Below are 22,030 nucleotides of genomic sequence, written 5' to 3'. Positions count from 1 at the left end.
TGTATCTTTATTTATTGGTGGTATTGAGATCCCTGATATGGAATCAAACCCACTTACTGATGAAATGGTAATTGGAGACTGTATTTTTTTATCGCCAAGTGGAGGGCCACCTCGCCCGATATTTATTTCTTTCCAAAGAATGGGGCTGGGGGTGTTTTTGATGGGGGTTGATATTGCTCCCATTTCGACTCCCTTTGCCTTTTTGCCCGGCGAATTTATGTCCCTATGTTTTCCCTGGTTTGTTGACCCTGATTCCTCCACTTGTTGGGTATTAAATTCTAACATCTTTATGAGGTCGTCTTCCTCTGTTATTGAAAAAGATTTTGACCAAATTGTCGTTTGGGTTATTCCTCGTTGTATAACATGCTCTCCGCCTTCGCTTTGTTCCCTTGCCACGTACCTTTGTGCAGTCTTTTCTTCCTTGCTTTTTTCATTCGTGGCTGTCTGTTTAGTTGTAGGTTGATATATAACTTGGGGTACCGGGACATCAATTTGGGTTGTCGTTTTTAGGAGCCAATTTTTTAAAACTGATTTTTCTTGGACCGGTCTTTCATCATTTTCTTTTATCTCCCTTCCTTCTTTTTGTTGACATTTTTCCGGTAGTCTTGGTGTAGGTTGAGATACCGGGGCATGTATTTGGGCTGTCGTTTTTAGAAGCCAAGTTTTTAAAACTGATTTTTCTTGAACCGGTCTTTCATCCTTTTCTACTGTCACCCTTCCTTCTTTTTGTTGGCAGTTTGCTGGTTGTCTTGACATTGCTTCTGGGTGTTTATCTCCGGCACTTTTTGGTGTTATTAAATGTATCGGTTTTATGGGGGTTTGTAGGCTTTGTGGCTCTTCTGTAATTGCATAAATTGCCGCCATTGGGTCTTTTAAAAACTGAAATTTATGCATTGGGTTTTTCCCCCCGAACTTAAATTGCTCTTGATAACAGGGATCAAACTCTTTTCTTGTGGGTTAAAATCCTCTTTTAACTTACTCTTGTTTCCGGGTTTGATAACAGCTTTTGATTGATCCTGTGTTGTCGCTCTTTTCTTATTTTTGTGGATGGGGGCTTGGCGAACTTTTCCTGACCGCATGTCCCCAATTCTCTACTCCGGTCCTGATGGATATCTTGACCCTTGTGCTGTTTTTTGCTGTTACTACTAACCCCCCCTCTGCAAAATGTTCTTGACTCTCCAGTCAGAGGTACTTTCAGCACTGCTTCACCTCTACTTTGCCTCACCACACCTTGCCTCCCGACTTTCACCTCCCACACAACTTCCAGCACCTCCTCCCAAGCCTGTCTTCTGCGTCCTGGCGAGTGACAAACTCCCTCACCGGGTCCCTTCCTCTACCACCGACCCTTGTGCTAGGTATGGCACGAGGCGCTATGGAGATGCTTGGGGCCCGACGCACACCGCAGGATTGAGGCGGCTGCCTACAGGGAGGAACAGCTTATAAGTGTTGCAATGTCCAGCAAGGCGGTGACTTTATCTTACAAATCGACTCATCAGAATAAGGTGTCTGCTTGGGTCCCTTCGTTGGGGCCTTAGGTCGCAAGTTCTCAAGCTGTTAACCCAGATATAGATTAACTTATTTCCCAGTTTTATACCTGGCAGTCCGTCGTAATTTTACTGTTGTCTGTGTTAATGCTGGTACTTTTCTACTTGAGTGCTGGTGCTTGAGAAAAAGCTTGTAGCTTAAATTTGGTGATTAGGCAGTGTATTTCATTAATATTACCTTTAGCCCCCCTTGGCGCCTGAGACACTACCGGGGCTGCCTTTTCCTACAGGGCTACTGCTTTCTGCTTTCGCCTTTTACTCCCCCTTTACTTTCCAAAATCCATGACCGTGACCGGCCCTCGAGTCCAAAGTACAGGTGTGGAAAGGCTTCGGGGGCCTCTGGGGCTCAGGGGCTCGGGCTTAAGGCTTAAAGGCCCCCCCCCTGCCCGTCCTGCGCCTGCTTCCACTCCCTCTCCCTGTGCCAGTCACCCGGCTCACCGCTTCTGCCGCCTCTCCTCAATCCTCTCACCTTTTCCCTTGTGTGGATGAGGCGCTGGGCGCTGGGCGGTGGGGTCTGCCTCTAAATACGGGGAGCCTCGTGAGCACGGGCTGCCTGGAACTGAGCCACTTCGCTTAGATCTTCTTTGTCCCCCACCCCTTTCACTCTCCTCTCGTTGCCTTGGCCACTCGAACGCCGCTGCTACTGCTCACCGCTACTGCTCACCTACTGCTCACCACGGTGTCTCCGGTGTATCTGGTGTTTCCGGTGTCCCCTCGTGCCCCCTATGTCACGCACCGAGCCCTCTCCCTCCAAAAACGGCACAACACACTGCGCCGCAGATGCAGGACACGGCCTGATGAAATGCACCGCCCAGTGATTGCAGGGGGGGGGGGGGGCAGCAGGTCTCAGCAGATCTCAGCAGATCTCAGCGGTTCCAGCAGGTATCCAAAACGGGGATCTGGCAGGTCAAACACGGCCCTTGGTAGACCGCGATGCTCTGTGAGTCCTTGAACCAGCAGCCTGTTTTTCTCCGCTGCCTGCCTGCCTGCTCTTATTTTCGGTGGATTTTCGGCGTTTTTCCGCGTTTACCGCGTTTCCGCGCTTCAGCGTTCTGGCGTTCTGCAAACTGTCGACTGTAGTCGCTGTCCCTCTGGTTAGCCTAGTTTTTTTTTTAAAAGTAAGCTTTACTAGGAAAAGCATCAACTCCTGCTTTTTTGGGGCAATATTCTCTCGCTAAGCAATATGGTGTGTGATAAATGTATATTGTGGGATTTTGTTCACCGAAGTCAAAGCACTGTGGAAGTGACACATTTCACAACTTTGTGTAAGTGCAAAGCTTGCCACTTGACAACACTTATAAAGCACAACTATATTTTTTCCGTCTGTAGTTCTTACCTGTAGAATTAGAAACGTTTTAAATTCAGGTGGTAGTGGTTATCTAAGTTTTTTTTTTTTTTTTTTCTAAATAAAAAATTGACTGGATAAAACTACTAGAACTATGGCTGCAGTTGACGACCAAAATGAAAATGTGTTTGTTATTTTTATCGCTCTAAACATATATGAATGTGTTGGTCACGAAGAGTCCATTGAAAATATATTCATAGAATCAAAAGCTATTGTTTTCTCGCTTTTCATTTCTCTTAAATGGGAACTAAATCTTTCAAGATTGGAACATCAAGAATATTATTTATATGCAGTAATAATGAGATTTGATTTACTTTGATGAATTCAGTAAGTATTCGAGAGCATTTAATCGAGAACAGGAAAGAGCAGTGGCATGGATTGGTTTGTGATAGGTAGCTGAGCCTAGGAGAAATATAGAGCGTCTTTTTATAGCCTTAAAATGACATCCCTGGTTGAAATGATAACACGCTTTTTATTTCTTTTTTATATAGTAATATTTGCATGTGGGTTGGGGGACTCTCCAAATTTAGTTTTGCATGCTGAGCTTGCTTTAATACGGTTTAACTCTTTCAAAGACAGCTTTGATGACTTCAAGGGAGGCTTTGATCTTTGGCTCACGAACCTTGGAGTGTCGGGAAGTGAGGAGGGGCGAGGAAGGAATAATGATAGAAGGCTGGAATGTTTGAAGCAATGGAAGCCGGAAGAGGAGTGGTCTGTGGCGGCATGGGCTGCCCTGTCTTAGCAGGGAGTGGACTGAATGGTTTTGGTAATACTGAGTGTGAGTCAAATTCTTGCATGATTCAAAGTTGTCACGGTAAAGACTGAAGTACCCCGGATGTTCTGTTTGTGTGAATCCTTGTGGGATTCACAGGCTGCTTCCGGTCAGAATGACTGTGGACCGCTGTCAGGAATGTTTGTTGCAGTGCCAGAATACACCCTCTAAGCCAGCTTGTCTTTCTCTATTTGCAGGGACAGGCAGCCCAGAGTCTCGGGGAGTGCTACGGAAAATGAGCTACATGCTGGAGGTCATTATGAAGAGGATGGACATGCTGGCCCGGCTCGAGAACAGTAGTGAGTTGCGCAAAGTGGACGAGCTGGCACACTACTCCCTTGACAGGTCAGTGCGTTGCTGAAGCTGGCCCGTACTCCCGGCCAATCATTCTGTAGAGGTATTGCATTACTCCCTAAACAGGTAGCAACTTTTTTGCAGCGAGTCCACTAGTTCTTGGACAGATCCGTATTTAAATGGATTTAGTTAATGTGGCAGAGATCGCCAGCCTCAATCCAATAGAAGTGCTGGGAAGATCCACGGATTTCCACTCAGAGTGCAGACAAATCAAAGTCTCACTCTCTGCATGATCACACCAATCTTTCTTCATGAGCAAGATTTGAAAGAGTCTACTGGGCTGGACGTCATTCAGTGCACTCCTTAATCAATCATCCATGATAGGTTACATGCACATGCCTTAATGTGAACGGTGTAAAAGGAGAACTGCCTCATGCACTCTACTCTACTTTGTTGCATACATACACAGGAGAATGCCCAATTTGCCTGGCTAGAGGTTATACAGGTGACCTGGGTCATCCATTGCCAAGATGGGGATAATGTAAATAGAATAACCCGTCTATGTCTTTTTTGGGTGCATATCTCTTTCTAGGTGACCCACTGCTAGATAAAAAGAGCGGGGTTGAAATACAGTCAATGGTAAATGCAGGTTTGATTGTCTTCGTGGTGTCCTGTTAATCCCTGGGTAGACCAGTGCTGTGTTAAAGGCAATCAACGACAAGCGCCGTGAAAAATCCTGTTCATATGTATCCAAACAAGGGCTTCCCACTACTCAGGCACCCTTGTGTGGTTTAAGGCACACACCGTGAACAGATGACACCAAATTGCCAGTTTCCATTTCTTTTTTTATTGGATTTATATAAAGCACATACTATGTAGGGGCCGTGGTGCGATCAGAAGTCACCGTAGCCCAAAGTCTTGCCTTCATCAGAACTCTTTGAGCAGGGGCCATTGTAGTCTGTAGGCAGAGTTTACCAGTGAGAGGAAAGAACAAAAGAAGCCCCAGAGTGTGTACCTTTGATTATGCAGGGATCCTCCACATTACTACACCAATTTCAATTTGTGAAGGGACAACAGATTCAAGGATGATCGAAAGGTAGGAACTCATAGGAAAGACAGGCTGCTAGTAGGAAATGATTATTTTGTAGGCAGGATGTGGAAGGGGTAGAGATCCTTGCTGTGCTTAATTTGAGCCGGTGGTTTCTGGTAATCGACATCGGCAGTCTATTGTAAACACCGGTTCCTATAAAAGTCTGCCAAATGGTGGTGTTGTTTATCTGATTTTGTGAGGAGCACAGTAGTTGTTTAATAATGAAATATACATCAAAATCACTAATACCTGCCACCCGAAGCTATAGGAATTGCTTTGGCGACATGTGTTAGTCATTTTTTATGTATATTTAAAGTCTGCATTTTTGCACTTGCATGAATGTGATGGTTAGTTGTGATATTTCTGTCACTGGCAGCGCTAATGGGGCAATAGGCGGTGCAAGCTGCAATGGTCTTCTGACAAGGGTACTGAAACTTTTTTTTTTTTTACAAATTAATTACTGGATCCTAGTGTCAACTTTCCCTTGGAATGGTAGCAGTGTTCGGCTTCTGGGATTTTGTTACATATCTTGCATTGTAGTCAAGGCAGGACATTTTCCCAGCATGGCTAAAGATCATGTGGGAGGAGTATTGAGAGAACACCAAAATTGACCCTTGAGTAATGGATGGCTCACTTTGCAATTTATCTGTGAATTAAATATTAGGTTGATGATAAAGATGATTCCCAGGTCAATGACTATGGGAGCTTCACACAGTAAGTGCTGGAGGGGAAATAAAATGGCCCACTGTAGAGCCGCTCCCTAACACAACATAACGTGGTAAAGTGAATATTCACCTGTTGATTTTTTGTTGCAGGATAGCAGATGTTTATTGTTGCTCAACTTAATGGCACTCACTTTATCCACTAAAGAGAATGAAAGACTGAGTAGACTTGCCAAGGTGGTGAATCTGGTCAACCACTGACAGTGGATGCATTATTCCACTGAGCCATCAGACCTAGCATTGCCCACTATGCGGACTATGCAGAAGAATGGCCCTTCCATGCTGTCAGAAGTCTTACGTGGATTGAGTGGTGCTAGAGAATGTGTGGAGAGCTTCCAGACTGCTCATAATGGTAGTTTCAGTGCCATAGCATGGGCCAAAATCTTGCAATATACCCTGAGCGGGCTTTCAAAAACCATCAGGGAGACTCGCTGAGACAAAACCTCAGATTTGAGGCCCTTGGTGAAGACGGTCAGCCTAGACATGGTTGTGTAGTTGGCAGGCATTTAAGATCCACGTTGGATTTGAGTGATCATGATCAATGGCAGGTGTGAGCTTCTGGGGACTACCAAGCCATGAGTCTTGTGATTAATGGTACAAGGAGAGGTAAGCCCAGTTTAGTTGCTTTGGTGCTTCATACTTCTTTGTTTGAGAGTTGGATAAACTTTAGTATCTTGGTTACTTTTGCCTCAGATATGAGTGTGAACATGTGGAGAGAGCTGCTGTCTTACTCCCTTTCATTTCTGATTCAGAGCCACATTTATGAGGGATTGCACGAGACTGGAGTTACACAGAAGTGTGCTCTTTTTGGAGGTGCCACCTCACTGATCCTGAATTGGAGCTTGTGAACTGGGGAGTTTCAATAGAACAAAAGATGCTGTATTTCAAAGTTTATCTTTGTGCTACCCCAGCGCAGACCAGGACCCTGCGTCCACTTACAAGAAAGTTCTGTCTCCACTAGAGAGGCAATCTTTCTGTGCTTCAGGCTGGACTGGAGAAAGAGCAGCAGTGAAAGATGTCAGGGTGGTTAGAAACTGCTGCTCAGTCATTCACTGTAGGTGGACTGATCTGACTTTGAAGGTGTCCTTGAGTGCATCTCCTGGAGAGAGCTTCTTGGTTCCAGGACTATCTGTTTCTCTTTCCAAAGGTTTCCTTTGTTGGGTGCACCAATTGCACCGAGAATGAGCATCTTCTGCCCCTTCAGTATTGTGGAAGTGCACAAATACAAGTGCTAATGTCTGCTGTTCCTACCTGGCACTACTCTAATGTGTCCCCAGCTCATCACACATTTCCGTGAATGGACAGGATCACGGCAGAGGCAAAAGGTCCTTTCTTTACATCTCTTTGGGAGAATTTTATGATCCTTACTTGGAAATAACATTTAGTTAAACTGAGAATGAAATATCTGCAGAGATGAAGTTTGGCCCTTTGGTGAGTTTTTGTTCCTGCGTCTTTCTAGTGATTTGCCCTGTTACTTTAGTCCTATGGTTTCTCCCAGAAGTATATATTGGTATGAGTCCTAGAGAAGGTATTCTTCCTTTCTTCGATCATTGGCAGGAGGGCATATGGGTCTTTGATACAATCGCCACTAATCTCTCCACTGCATGGAGTTTGGTAGGCAGGACTGTGGAAAAGATGCTCTAAACAAGGCATGCACTTAAAGCCGTGGTAAGATGAAAGTGTCTTTGTGGTAACTGGGAATTTTAATACTTTGCAGATTTAACCCTTAAGAGAGAAGTGGTTCAAGGCCTGGTTAGACCAGCTGATTAGTTTATAGTCCATTATAACGAGGTTGATGTCTTGGAAGAATGGGACACAACTAGTATACAAAATAGTGATGGATGGAATACTTTAATTAATCTCAGCCACTGATAATCACTCGGGCTGCATCTTAATCCACCATTATTTTGCACACAGTGTCACCTCAGTTTCGACCCAGCTATATGCAAATCAGTCTTGATCCTGCTCCAATCAGAACAGTCCAGCCCGAACTGCCAAGCCAGAACACAAGCAACCCCGGACCGGTTTCACCCTAGTTATGGGCTCATCAGCCAGCTACAGCTTGGTTCCAGTGGCGCAGTGTGCACAGGACCCATGTCTGGACATACACGTCCCACTTAGCCAGTGGCTAAGATTAATTCAAGCATTCCATCCATCACCTTTCTGTTTTTACATTTGCCACACTGAGTGCAATGGGTATGTCCAGATGTGGGTCCCGGGCTCACTGTGCCACTGGAACCAAGCTATACCTGCCTGAAGAGCCCTAACTAGTGCAAAACCAGTTCTAGGTTGCATGTGTTCCAGTTCAGAAAGGATCCGGCCTGGCTGTTTGAGATGGGCTGTTCCCATGAGGAACAGGGTCCAGACTGATTTGCATATAGCTGGGTCCAAATTGAGGTGGCGGGGGCAAAAAAATGATGGATTGTGATGTAACTCCGAGTGAATGCCAGTAGTAAGATAAATTCAAGCATTGCATCTATCAACTTGTTGTTTTTGCATAGGAAGACTTGGGAGGTCAAGATTGAGGCCGATTCAGGCCTCAGTTCTTGAGTAAGCTTCAAAAACAATTTATCTATCTATATCAGGGAACACTTGACGGGCTTGCAAGTTTCACATGTCATTCCCTCAATTTCAGGTTTACAATAGGCATTGCATGCCTCAAAATTAAGAGAATAACTTGGGTCAGTTCAAGTGTGTTGGTGGGGAAGAAGAAAAGCAACTTGTGCCATTGTAGGCAAGTGCACTTTCAAGGAGTTATTTACAAAAGTAATTAGTATTTAATCAAAAGAATTGGAGATTGGCTCTTGGTGGCAATGGTACTGGGTAAGTGTTAGTCACTTTGCACCCTCGACCAGTGCCACTGTTCTATTGGAGTATATTGTAGGTGGAACTAATTAGATCAGAGAGAACCCGGGTTGATTATTCTGTGAACTGTGTCTCAATGAGGGCTAAAATGATGCTCGTCAATGATTAAGTCAGGATGTTGACGTTTGTTATAGCCAACCTGGATTTGGGTAGATCACAAGAGGGGGCAGAGTCGATTTTGGTAGTCAATGATGGAGGGAAGGAGCAGTGGAAATCACTGTGATCAGCAGCATTGGACATGGCTTGTTTTCACCTCTGGAAAGGGGGATGGGTCATCAGTTGGTTCTCGACTGGCAGCTTGATACAGGGGATGCAACAGTTTTAAAGGTCTGATAGGGGGGACCGGGGAATTGGTCTTCTTACTAGTAGCCTGAGGCCCTAACAATGAATGGAGGGTGAAGTGCTGGATCAGTGCCGGAGTGCTGTGCATGGGGGAGCATTGACAGATCCTGTAGTAGAGAAGGATAGTTGGTCTGGTATGGTGAAGGTGAAAGACATGTCCCCAGAGGAAGGAGTGATGATTATCAGAAGAAAGAACCTGAGGACGATGAAGTTGGTCAATGAGGTTTATAATTCTAACCGAGCTTTCTGTTGTTGCAGATGGCTGACTACAGCGGGTGGGCAGATGGGCAGAACAACAGTGGTGGGCAGATGCTACTGAGGGCAGAACTATTGCACCTCCTACCGTGTTGGATGTAGATGTTAAATGTAGGATCTCTGGAAACCCCCTGTCCATGGGCATTGCCAGGTATATGGAAGAAGAGGTGTATTTATAGAGATTAGTAATGAGGGTGTACAATGATGGTGTAAGGTTTAGGATTTTTTCTGGTAAGTTTAGAGCAAGACGATGTGGGATGGATTTTGTCTAGACTCTGTTCTTCTATCTTTCAATCCCATTTTGTTAAAAGTTCGATGATTTCCTATCCCAGCCTCCAGGAGTGCATGCATTATTCAGAAAGACCTGCCTTATTGATTCTTCGCCTGGCTCCATCATTTACAGAGATATTGAACACGTACACCGTATTTAGGCATCTTGTGGAGGCCTCTGCCAAGCATCTTGCTAGAGTAACATCAGCGATGCAGCAGCTAACAGTGTAAGTGTCGCCTCCTTCCACCGCCTGCCATTGTCTGAGAAGGCTGAAGAGGAAAGTAAACTGTGAGCGATTCCGAACTCTTTTACCTCATCCATAGTAACCAGGGTATTTCAGTCCATTTTCACACCGACCAGACTCTGCACTTAGATGCTCCAGAATGAAGTCTTCCCAGGTTCGTGTTGTCAGGTGCCCTTGCAACGGATCCCAAATCAAGTTCCTGTGATAAGTGGACATGCTATCTGATTACATGCTCTGCCTCCTCGGGAGGCTGCCCAGTGAAGCTGTCTGTCACACTCTTGAAGCTCGCACGATTATCTCTTCTCAAGACGTCAGCTCATCGAAGCTCAGACATGCTGTCTCGCCCCAGCTCGCCATAGAATCTCTGTCTAAAAGATACAAGTTGTTTTTGTTGTCACAGTCCATAAATGTTTATTCTCTTTTTCGAGAAGCAAAGAGGCGCTGCATATCTACAAAGCATATGGTCTGCCAACGCCGTTGCGTAAAAAAAAAAAAAATCTCAATCAAGCAGCAGAGTTCATTAAAAAAACTAGATTTCATTTTTTGCACACACAAAAGACACTCTAGAGGTACTCGAAATACAATATGGTTAAAAAGGAGTTGCACGTTCTAAAAAGAGACTCTGGATGAAAATGTTCCCAGTTTATCGGTTAAGTTTAAATGTCTTGGTTTCAATTATGTCTTAGTCAACAATGGGCCATATAGTCAAAGCGGATTAACTGTTAAGGTACTTTGCCTGATCTGGAACCAGATCAACACAATCTGAGACCCCACAGCCTCAGTGCACAGGTAGAGTGACAGGGATTTCCTGAAGCGGGGGGGGGGGGGGGGGGGGGGGAGCGTGCGACCTTCCTCCGTTTGACCCGCAGCAGCAGCAGCAAGAATAAAAAATATAAAAGTAAGAAAGACATGACTTGTTCAATAATAATCCCACAATAATTTTTTTTATCACAATTGGTACAGTCAATACCTTACAGTCCATTCAGCCAATACAAAATCCACATAGTTATCAAAATATAGAATGTAGCAATTTATACATAAAGTGGCAACCATACAACGGAACCGTAATCCACGAGTGGCGGCTTTGTTTTCCTGGAAATAAGTGGTGATTTAATAGCTGTACAGACATTGTACCCGTGTTGCTGGTACTGGGCACGAGAGTGGATATGGTGGGCAATTGCAGCATTTGAAGTGGTGTAATAAAAAAAAAATATATATATATACTCACACACACATATATAAGCAGACATGTATACATATATTTTTATATATATAATATGTTTTGCCTACTGGCAATGGCCAGTAGGTAGTTATTATAGTTAGGACCTAGTTTCCATAGGAAAAGCATTTTATGACTTGCCGATATCTTTGGTGCTGTCTGACAAATCTTCAAGAATTTTAAAATAAAAGTGCCCTATTGATTCTTGTGGCACATGGAAAGTTTCGGGGTGATATGTCAAGCGGGGGCTGAAAAAAAGGGGAGTTCAAAAAACATGATTTCCCCATGTTAATTCCCATAGGATATTTAGGCATGGCTACTGCCCGAACTGCTGAATAGAATTACACCAAATTTGGTAGAAAGGTAACTTTTTAGGCAGGTTTGTGGTATGGGTCATAGGTGTATGGCGCTTCAGAGAAAGTGCACAGGTTTACCAAATCTCTAATACGACGGTGCTGAAAGGTGTAGAGAAACCACACACTCTACAGGTGTAAGCCAAAGCTTAACGTTACTTGTTACTAAAACCTCAGCACACGTAAATGATATATTTCTCGTTGTCAAATACAAACATGAAATATGAGTACATAAAAGACAAATCATACGACAGAATACAATCTTCTTCTTGTCTTCTTTATTAAGACGAGTTCTGGTAAGATATCGAGGTTACAGCCATTCGCAGCCAACACGTGTTTCGTCGCATCGGGAGTGTACTCCCACGACTTCCTCAAGGCTGCGCAAACAAACAGATAAATGCCAACTCATACCGTGAGAGTCAATACAGTAATTGAATATCCACAGTAATCAACATTAGGTTTAGAATTATAATTACACACAAAGTGAATGGGTGCATGCTGGAAAATAAATTTCCAAAAGAAAGTTAAGAACCCAAAGGGGAATGATGGGCAAAAGTCTAAAAGCAAACCAAACAAATGGAGAGAAAAAAGGCCCGGTTGTGATACGATGTGATTATTCAGTGAAAAATACTAAATGTGTAAAGTAGTGAAAGCATTATCGCCGTCGTGGGGAATAAACATCAAGCCATCGTTTCACCAAACGTGACAGAATATATAATACCAATGTGCCGAGGTGCAATGTTTACCTCTCTCTGTATTCTTGGAGATTCTATTTGGATCGGGGAAATAGATAAGAATAGAATGGTATCAGAAAGAATCAAAACGTAAGTCAGATGAGCAAGTCTTAAGCTAAAATTTGGCCAGGACCTACTATTATTGTGGTTGTAATTCCGGCCCACAAGGGGGTCTATGTTCAAAAGTAGGAACGAGGGATTCCACAGATCCGTCAGAGAGGTGTTTGTGTTTGGACACTTCTCTATGAAGACAAAATAAACGTGTCAAGGTCCAGAAAACCGTAGTGTAAACCGTAATACTCGAGACAACATTCAATTACATAGCTGGAATGGGGTCTAAGTCCCTTCCCCCCGTACCTAATGCAAAGGACTAATCGTTCCTATAGTTACACCACAAGCAACACTACCAAGTATACAACTTATGATTCCTACGTATCTGAATTCAAAGTAAGTGGTTAGATTCAAGTCACCATTTCAGATTGACCCGGTATCCTGATTAAGCCGTGCAAAATGAAAAACTACAGGTTCCTCACTCCATAACCCAAAGTCCTAGTAACACTTGGGAGGAGTGAATACAATAAACAACCGGACGGCTTGAGTACTGTTCTAACATTCCACCATCCTGTGCTAAACATAGCTCTATCCATACCTGGCGTGTTTCTACAATTAGAGTGCCCTCGTCCTCACAGCGGTTCACCAGATGCCGACGTACGGTCTGCCGAGTATGGCAGCCCGTCTTCCGAGTGTTTGTTCCACGAGACGCGGATTAGAACAAGATTATATCCGGGTTTGCTCCTGATCATGCGCGTCATTGCAAATGACATAGAGAAAAGACTCTATGTTAAATAACTGCCTTTCATCTTTCGTAATCGGATCTAAGGCTTATGACTGTTAGGTTGCTTCTTTAATAATAAAACTCTCATTATATTTTGTCCCTTTTGTAAATATGGAACATCATTCTAGATTGACCAGATTCAATCCGTGGTTTATATATACCTAGATCGAGTGAGGTAGAAAGGTAACTGTTGGTCCAGGGAAGAGCCTTTTAGTGATTTGGTGTAAATCAAAACAATTGTTAATAAAGGAGGGGGGCCCATGGCCCCCATCCTGGGGCTTATTAATGCCCCAGGGACCACCACCTCCCAAGGGCTTGTTTATTTTAAAATGGGGAGGCGTCTCAGGGCACCATGGCCCCCGGGGACCACCACCTCCCCAGGGCAACATGCCAAAAATTAAATCAGGGGGGCAGCTCCTACTATGTCCTGGGTTGCCCACCCCAGAACACAGTTGTTTGCAGTGGCTTGGCAGGAGCTTTACCACTCCCGCCAAGCCACAGCAAACACTCTGCTTCCAGCACACAAGAGCATTAAAATTCTCTTGCATGCTGGAAGTGGAGCAGAATTGCTTTCACACATTGGGAGCTGTCTTTCCATCAGCTCCCTGTGTGTGGAAGCAATGTCGGTTCCTGCAGGAGGCCGGGAGCCGGCAGGGACCGCAGGAGCCTTGAGGCTCCCCTCGTGGTCCCAAACAGATGTGAGTGGTTGCCCTGTGTGGCATCAGAGCACCCACAATAGAGCTGGGGCAAGTGGTCCACCTCCTGTACTCTTAAAAAAGAATAATTAAACAAGCCTTTTCAATGCAATAGGTCTCGCAGTTACACGAGTTAGAGCTATTGGCATTGTAAATGACAATGCCAATAGGCATTGTTATTTGCAATGTCAATAGCTCAAACTCGCGTATATGCGAGACCTAATGCATTGCAAATGCTTGTTCTACGGGAAACGTAGAGGACACTGTCTGCTACCCGGTGTTGTAAACCCTATTCTAAAACAATGCACTGTCTCCTGATATCTGGTGAATTTTTGGAACGAACTGAAGAGCACTGAGCGCATCGTTGGACAATGGTCGGTGTTTGATTGGTAGAAGGTGACGCCAATTGAGAGCTCGAGCACTCTCCAGAGACGCTAGTCTGGTTGGTCAAGGACAGAGCAACTCACCTGTTCATTGTTCGGTTTTGTTATCGTTTGAATTTTCCGCAAGGTGGGTTCACGACGCGTGCTACAAGTGAAGCGTCACTGCTTTGCTGGTAATGGGGAGTACAGCACTAAACAGATGGAAAGAGGATGTCCACAGTGATAGCAGCCGTAAGGGGATAGCACTAAAGAAAGGATTAAAGGGAGATCAAAGAGAGGGAATGAAGTAACGAGTGTCCAGGGAAGGGAGGAGTCTTAAGAAAAAAGTTAGAATCAGAAGAGACAGGGAGGGAAGGAAGAGTGGCTGACAAAGCGAGAGGGTGAGGAGAGACATGAGACTGAGGGGCACTAAGAAGTGAGTGGGCTTTGATAAAACAGCGAGGGAGGTTATGGAAAGAGAGGGAAAGGAACGTGAAGTTTGAGAATTAGAGAGGACCGGGCCGAACCCCAAGAGAGATGCGAACCTGGTGAGAGAGGAGAGTATTAGAGGCGAAGAAGAAGGGTAGGCACAAAGGAACAAGCAGGAAGTGGGATAAGGGAGGGGGTGGCAAATGGGGATCAGTTTCGCGGACAAGCGGCCGCAAAAGTGAAAGTGATCGCGATCGCGATCAAACATCAAAGCGAAAGTGAAAGCAAATGGTGTGCAGGCTGCCAAATGGTGCGCGCGCCCAGCGCACATGCACTGTATTTGGAGGCCTGAAAGCACTCGTTTGCACTTCCAGATCCCCCATTTACAAAAGCTCTCGCGAGAGCAGCGCTAAAGCGCTGGCTCAGGCGAGACCTAAAAAAGTCGCAGGCCTGAAGGCCAAAATCAGCCAGCAAAAGCGACCCATGCGGCACCCATCCCCTAATAAAACCAAAAAAAGCCGGCCCGTCAAGTAGCAGGAGGTCCGCGCCCTTTCACCACCACTCTGCAAACGCACCTCCTGGTGCACTACTAGTTGGGGGATGAAGTCCCAATGACTCCTGAGGGTCCATTGGGCCAACTACCCCTCCTGCTACCTTCAGTAAGTCCCACACAGTGGGATTGCTGAGAGATCAAAAGAGGCCCGCCCCCTTTCTCCACCACTTTGCATACATGCCTCCTGGAGCACCACTGGTGGGGTAACAAGTCCCCATGGACACTGCAGGTTCATGGGGCCAGGAACCCCTTCTGTAACTGCCAGTAAGTCCCACACAGAGGAATTGCTGTAGGTCATTAGAGGCCCGTCTCCTTTCTCCACCACTCTGCAGACACACTTCCTGGCACACTACTGGTTGGGAGGTGAAGTCCACTTGGCTATTGAGGGTAATTGGGGGCGCATAACCCCTTCTGTTTCCTTCAGTAAGTCTCACACAGTGTGATTGATGAGAGGCCTTCGGAGACCATGTCTCCTTTCTCCACCACTCTGCAAATGTGCCTCCTGGCACACTACTTGTTGGGAGATAAAGTCCACTTAGCTGCTGAGGGTTCTTGGGGGCCAACAACCCCTCCTGTTACCTACAGTAAGTCCCACACAGCTGGATTGCTGAGAGGTCATTGAAGACCACACACCCTTTCTCCACCACTCTACAAGTGCATCTACTAGTTAAAACACCATAGAAATTCACTTAAAACCAAATGTTACAGTGACGTTATGGTTAGGAAATAGTATTTGAAAACCTTACAAATTCACTGAAAAAACAAAGGTTATAGGGACGTTATAGTTAAGAAACAGAATTTTTTCAAACTTAGGAATTCACTGAAAGTACAAAGGTTACAAGGAAATTATAGTAAGGCTCATATTTCACTTGTACAAAACCATAGTAATTCAGCAGTTATAATTACCTGAGCTAACTATAACTTACGACCTGCAATGCACTGCTTATGATCTCACATATTACATCACTCATGACATGATCAGTGACATCACTCATGACATCACTGATGACATTTCAAATGACATCACTAATGATATCAATGATAACATCATTCACAGACCCACTCACACCCCCATATATCCTCTCATACATCCACTCACACACCCTCACTACAACTAACATATCCATACACGAACCCATTCAAATAAATCCTCATGAACCCACTCACTAATGTATAGAGGCACTCACACACCCACTCACTCACTCATACAGACACACACAACCACTCACTAACCCAAACAGCTACTTATACAACCGCAACATTCTATTTGGAATAACGTTGGCGTCCGTTGACGAATCCTCGCGAAAATTTCCAAACTTTTGGCCAGCTCCGCTCCGCTCCTACCCTGAAAGTTTTGCGGTGATCCGTCAAGCGGGGGCCGAGAAAAAGGGGGGTCCCAAAACGCATTTTCCCCATGCAATTTCCCATAGGATCTGTTGTCGCAGCTACAGCCCGAACCGCTGAACGGAATGACACCAAATTTGGCAAAGAGGTAGTCCTCAGTTCGGACTCGTGCCTTTTGCATATATGGTGTGAATCTGTTCAGTAGTTCCTGAGAAAATTAGGGTAAAAAAGTTAGTGATATCTATGGCAGCGGAGGATCCACGGGCCGTTCCCGCACCGTAAGCGCACCCTCCTCGAACCGAGCGCGCACCCTCCCGATCGCGCGCTGAATGCTAATTGGCTATCGAGTGTCTCTCTACATTCGAAACCAGGAACTGTTGGCAGCCATTTTCTGCCTCGGTAGAAGCGAGGCTGATTAACTAAGGGGAATAAGTGTGTAAAACATATAAAGGGGGCAGAGTGGAAATACTCTGACCCTCTAGAGGTGCTTAGGGGGTCCCAGAAGGACCCCCTGGGGCCCCCTTTTAAAAAAAAAAAAAAAACGGTGAAATGCACGCACAGTGCGCGCATCCTATCGCGTTTGGTGCACGGATCCTCTCGCGTTGGGTGCGCGGATCCAAAAACATGGAAAAAAAATATATAAAATAACGTTTTGCACATATAGTTAAAAAAATATTTTGAAAAATATAAAAAAAATGTTTGAAAAACCCATTAAGTTCAAATAATATTTTTTAATTTTTAAAAGTATTAATTGAAAAAATAAGTTTAAAAAATGGTGATAAAAAAGTATTTTAAAAAAAATGTAATTAATGAAATGACACACTGAATTTGAAAAATATAGAAATCCAATCAAAATCATTAAACATGATATCTTCAGAGATAAGTTATAGATAGGAATTAGCATTTAAAAAACCTTTGAAATTCACTGAAAAAACCATAGGTTTCATGCACGTTATAGTTAGGAATTGGCATTTAAAAAACCTTTGAAATTCACTGAAAAAACCAAAGGTTTCAGGGGCGTTATAGTTAGGAATTGGCATTTAAAAAAACCTTAGAAATTCACTGAAAAAACCAGAGGTTTCAGGGGTGTTATAGTTAGCTGGACATTTCCCTCGTACAAAACCCTAGTGAATATATATATAGATGTCTACTTTTAGTCTTACATTCACTTCGGCTCTAACAATAAGCCATAATAGGCCTTCTGGAATAGCCGTTTGTTTGATGATGTCATCTTGTATTTTGAGTTCTATTGTGATATCGTTCACCCGACACCCCTTTAAATGTGGCATGAAATCTGCATGCCTGGTCTTACATGCAAGTCAGCAGACTTTCTTATAGCTAGAAAAGATCTTGTGATAACACAGACTGGTGTGCAACTATATTACTTCATAATGTTTACGCGATTTAAAAAATAGAAGATGCACTTTTTTGGTATGTGGTCTCTAAAAGAGATGAGTCCAAGCTTGCAAAATCACAGAGAAAGTTGAGCCAGAGCCCAGCCAGGGACCGTGCTTGGCCTTAAGAGCCAACGCACGAGTGAAGACATTGAAAGCTTTTCCATGCAAGTCATGCAATAAATGCCTAGTTGAAATATTATAAAAACTCTTTATTATCTTATATATCTTTAAATTATGTTTAACATTTGTAAGCATTTCAATTTAATTCATTAGATTATACCAGTGCATTAGCTCACATTTATTACACATAAACTTATAAACATTCAAGAATTGCTATGCACCATGATGACTTTGCCATAAGTTAGCCAATACAAATATAATTTTAAGTGCTCTATTTAGATGACAATGTTGCTACATGTTCACCCCAACATTATTGCATATTATAGCATATTGGAGTGACATCCTTTGTATGTGTACATCCATAGTTGGTCGTGGAAGAAAATGCTGGGATGTCAGACTAAGTTTCCTAGTTATACAGTGCGCTTTACTGGATTGCTATCTCCTTCATTCTCTCACGCCAAAGTGTACAGTTCTTTAATGAGCTAAATTAGTACACTAAATTCAATATATAAAATATATAATGTTAAATCAACCCTACTATATGTGTGCATACATTATGTATATGGCAATATACATGTAAAGTCTTTCTAGAAAACATTTAATGTTAGGTGGAAGGGAAGACAATACACTTTATTTTTACATTAAATATCAGTGGGTTCTCTTGACTTAACAAAACAGATTGATTTTTGTGACTCAGCACCTCAATGACAGCAATGAAGTATATTAACAAAACCGTAGACTTACATAACAGTACAACACAGCATAACATACCATAGCGTAGCAAATTGATTGTGGATCCCCAGAATGGCCCACCTTGCCAATTTACATCTAGTCTCAAAAGATCCAGGAATTATTATGAGCTCACTGGAAACAGTTAGCCTGTTCCTGCTTCTGGCATTGTGTGATGGATAACGAACGGCGGTGATGGTTTTTTATGCAAAATGACCTGGCAACACATACAGCGCTACCTTCTGCACAGACATCGTACTTGTGCTTAGGAACGGTAACAAGAAATGTATTCCACATGGAGGCTTTTACCCAGCTTGTTTTCAATTCCTCGCTCTGCTGGTTTGGAGCATGGCTGGCCACCTGCTCTTGCTATTTGTTCAGACTGGGGCGGCCATCTTTGCCGCAAGCAAAGCATGCAGCCAAATTGTACAGATGAGAATGGCCTTGACATGTGCCTGCGGGCATTCCAGATGGACGCTACTCACCAGGCGCATGCCCCCTTGCAGAAGGCGGGGGTTAGGGAAAGCAGGATGGAGGAAAACTGTGACAAGTGCAACTGGCAGGAAGGCCTTCTATATTACTCGCCACAAGCTAACACTTGAGAGACCCTTCACTTGTCTGCATTTCCTTTAGTGGTTATTTAACTCTCCTACTTAGTATGGGTGTGAAGGGACTGTGACTCCCCCAGTGACCGCCTTGGTTGCTAGTGTGTTATTCTTGTACTGGTTTATGTTGTGTAATATGCACCCAGATGACAATTTAATCATGGTGGAAACTAAATTTGTTTCTGGCCACAGAGACATGGGCAATGGTAACAGAAACCAGGCTGAATGGCAAAAATATTGACTCAAAAATATCATGTGACCTGGTGGTCGAGAGAGCACAGGGTAGGCAAAGACAGACTGCCATGTGTCAGACAGGGATGGTGTTTGGTGAGCCAAACATGATACCTGTGAGGAAGAATGGAGTCTCTTTTATAAAGCAACTCAACAACGAGGCTGATAATGAGGGCTGCTGGGGCAAGCCGTAATACAGTCAGCTTAGCGACTTTGATCAGCAATATAACAACCCTTAGAGAAATATCACGAAGTGACAGCTTTGCAAAAATGCTCCAATGGAAGTTTACTATTAACAATGAAGATTCGTTTTTATCAGGGGTCACATAGGCTGAATTCTAGATCTTTTTCATTATGGAGTTTTGGGTGAGAAGCCAGGCTCACACAGTACAGCAAACATGATGTAGGGAAGGTAGGTCCCACAGGGCATGTTTTTAAAGGATGTAGGGAAGGTAGGTCCCACAGGGAATGTTTTTAAAGGATGTAGGGAAGGTAGGTCCCACAGGTAGGTCCCACAGGGCATGTTTTTAAAGGATGTAGGGAAGGTAGGTCCCACAGGGCATGTTTTTAAAGGATGTAGGGAAGGTAGGTCCCACAGGGCATGTTTTTAAAGGATGTAGGGAATGGCAAGTCTCTTCAACAGTGTGGTTTTCCTCAACCCTCCACCTTTGCATCTAGGAAAGTGAGACCTGAGACGTGCAAATCTTGCTCCATAGTCATAAAAGACAGAGCACTGTGCCTATAGCGCATCCCACTGTAGGTTTGATAATCTGTGTATTATGTTTATGAAAAAGGTGCACATTATGTAAGTTGCTCCAAGAACATAGAAAAGGTTTGTGGAGCCTCCCAAATCACGAGTTCAGTTTAACAATGCTGCCCAGGCCTAAGAACAAAAAACTGAAAAAATCAGGAATCCAAGTGTCTACTTTTCTCCAAATTCTAAGATAGCAATCTTGGTATAACTTATTTTTGATCCAAGGAGTCTCATCCCTCTTTCAACACTTCAAAGACTTATCTGAGGAGCAAGCAATCAACATCCCCAATTAGTTGGTACATAACCTCAATAGAATATTTTCAAGACAGGCCCTATCTTCCCACTCATAAAGAAGCCAACACCAGACACTGATGACCTTGCCAACTACCGGTCCATCACTCACCTACCATTCATTGGCACTAGCATTCTTGTTATTTGCCAACACAAACAAACAAGTACCAGTACAAATATAGCTCAATGACATGAACATTGACAGCTTTAAACTCCAACTTTCACTGAATGCCAAGTCGCTTGAATTCATCCTGCTCACCAACCACACCCTCAAGGAACACATTGCCAAAAGAAGAGACTGTTTGGTACCAGCTCTCTCTTCTTAAGAAAGTGCAATTTCAGAACTGCTGTTCAAATGCTCTGTCTCATTTCTGGATGGTAGTGATGCCATGCTCTATGGCCTCCCAGACGTAACACTGGGAACCCTAAAGGGCATGTTACATCTTACAGACAGCACCATGTCTCACTCAGGGCCTCAAAATAAATGATCACATCATCCTAATGCTGATGGAACTATATTGGCTTCCCAGTTGCATCTTTTATAAAGCTATCCTGGCCAGAACCCCCACTTATTTTGCTGACAAGCTCACCTTCCCTGGTGGTTCCTAGCACACCTGTAGCCAGTACACCATCTGACTGCAGTGTAAAAAAGAAAAAACAAGAGAGCAAGCTTTTTCCTTCTATACATCCCTCCATCTGGACCACACAAATGCTGCTTCAGTTTAGGGAAGAGTTGAAGAAGTATCTCTTTAAAAAGCACTGCATCAGAATTCAGTAACAATAATTTAAAAAAAACACTACCTTTCATATCACTGGCTGATTTTATGCTTGGGTTTGCCCCTGTACAGCACTCTTCTGCGTTTTGGTTAGGTTCACTGTTGAAAGGTGGAATATTGGTAGGGGCAAATGTAGGTCTGCCACTGGCAATAAGGACACTAACACAGTATAGGGCTCAGAATAGGTCTTTGAAGATTACTTCTATGCTCAACTCTTGGTAATGTGGCTGCGAGCAGCCTGGCTTAACTTCAAAGACAGGTATGTAAAGCATTTAAAAACACAAATTCAGTAAATAATTAAGACACAACACATAATAAAAATCCAACACCAAATTATAAAAATAGGAAATGCTTTTATCTTTAAAATGACACCAAAATGACAAAAATCCAATGTAGAGAACCGGAGATATGAATTTTCAAAGATTTAGCATTATATATAGCACTTAGAAACTTATAGCACCCTATTGGGATATCTGGTCACGATAGACCGGCTCAAAGTCAAAGTTTCAGGCCAACCGCGATGGAGCCCTGAGCGGCTACCTCCCACCGTAGTTCCAAGTCACAGTTTTTACCTTCGGACTTAGAAACTTTTCAGGAGCTATTTCTCGTGGGGTCCCTAAATGCTCTACACCAGGCTGGATTCAGTGAGGGTTCGCCAGCCTCGGATTTCTTCTACTCCCGGTCAAACTCTGGAAGTCGTACCTACTTAGCTTTTAGCGGGACGAACCTGGATGGCTTGGCTGACTCGCGGTTGAAGGCAGGCGGCTTGGTTGACCAGGTTGAGTTGGTCCCCTATGCAGCTTTTTTCCAAAGTTTCTCCAAAGTTCTCCAAACTTCTGGAACTTCTTCCTGAAGTTCC

At 43.9% G+C, this 22,030-nt stretch overlaps 1 protein-coding gene across 1 annotated transcript in view; it reads left to right on the top strand.

Annotated features, from left to right (window-relative positions):
* The window catches only part of MGAT5B (alpha-1,6-mannosylglycoprotein 6-beta-N-acetylglucosaminyltransferase B), an 819,262-nt gene that overhangs the window by 310,689 nt on the left and 486,543 nt on the right, over positions 1-22,030 (top strand). The window contains exon 3 of the mRNA XM_085616896.1: positions 3,859-4,006. Within this exon, the coding sequence (XP_085473022.1) occupies positions 3,859-4,006 (148 nt within the window). The remainder of the gene's footprint in view (positions 1-3,858; positions 4,007-22,030) is intronic.

This window comes from Triturus cristatus, chromosome 7 (genome assembly GCF_964204655.1).
Source record: "Triturus cristatus chromosome 7, aTriCri1.1, whole genome shotgun sequence".
NCBI lineage: Eukaryota > Metazoa > Chordata > Amphibia > Caudata > Salamandridae > Triturus > Triturus cristatus.
Note: the sequence above shows the minus strand (reverse complement) of the source record. Positions and strands in the feature narration are given on the sequence as shown.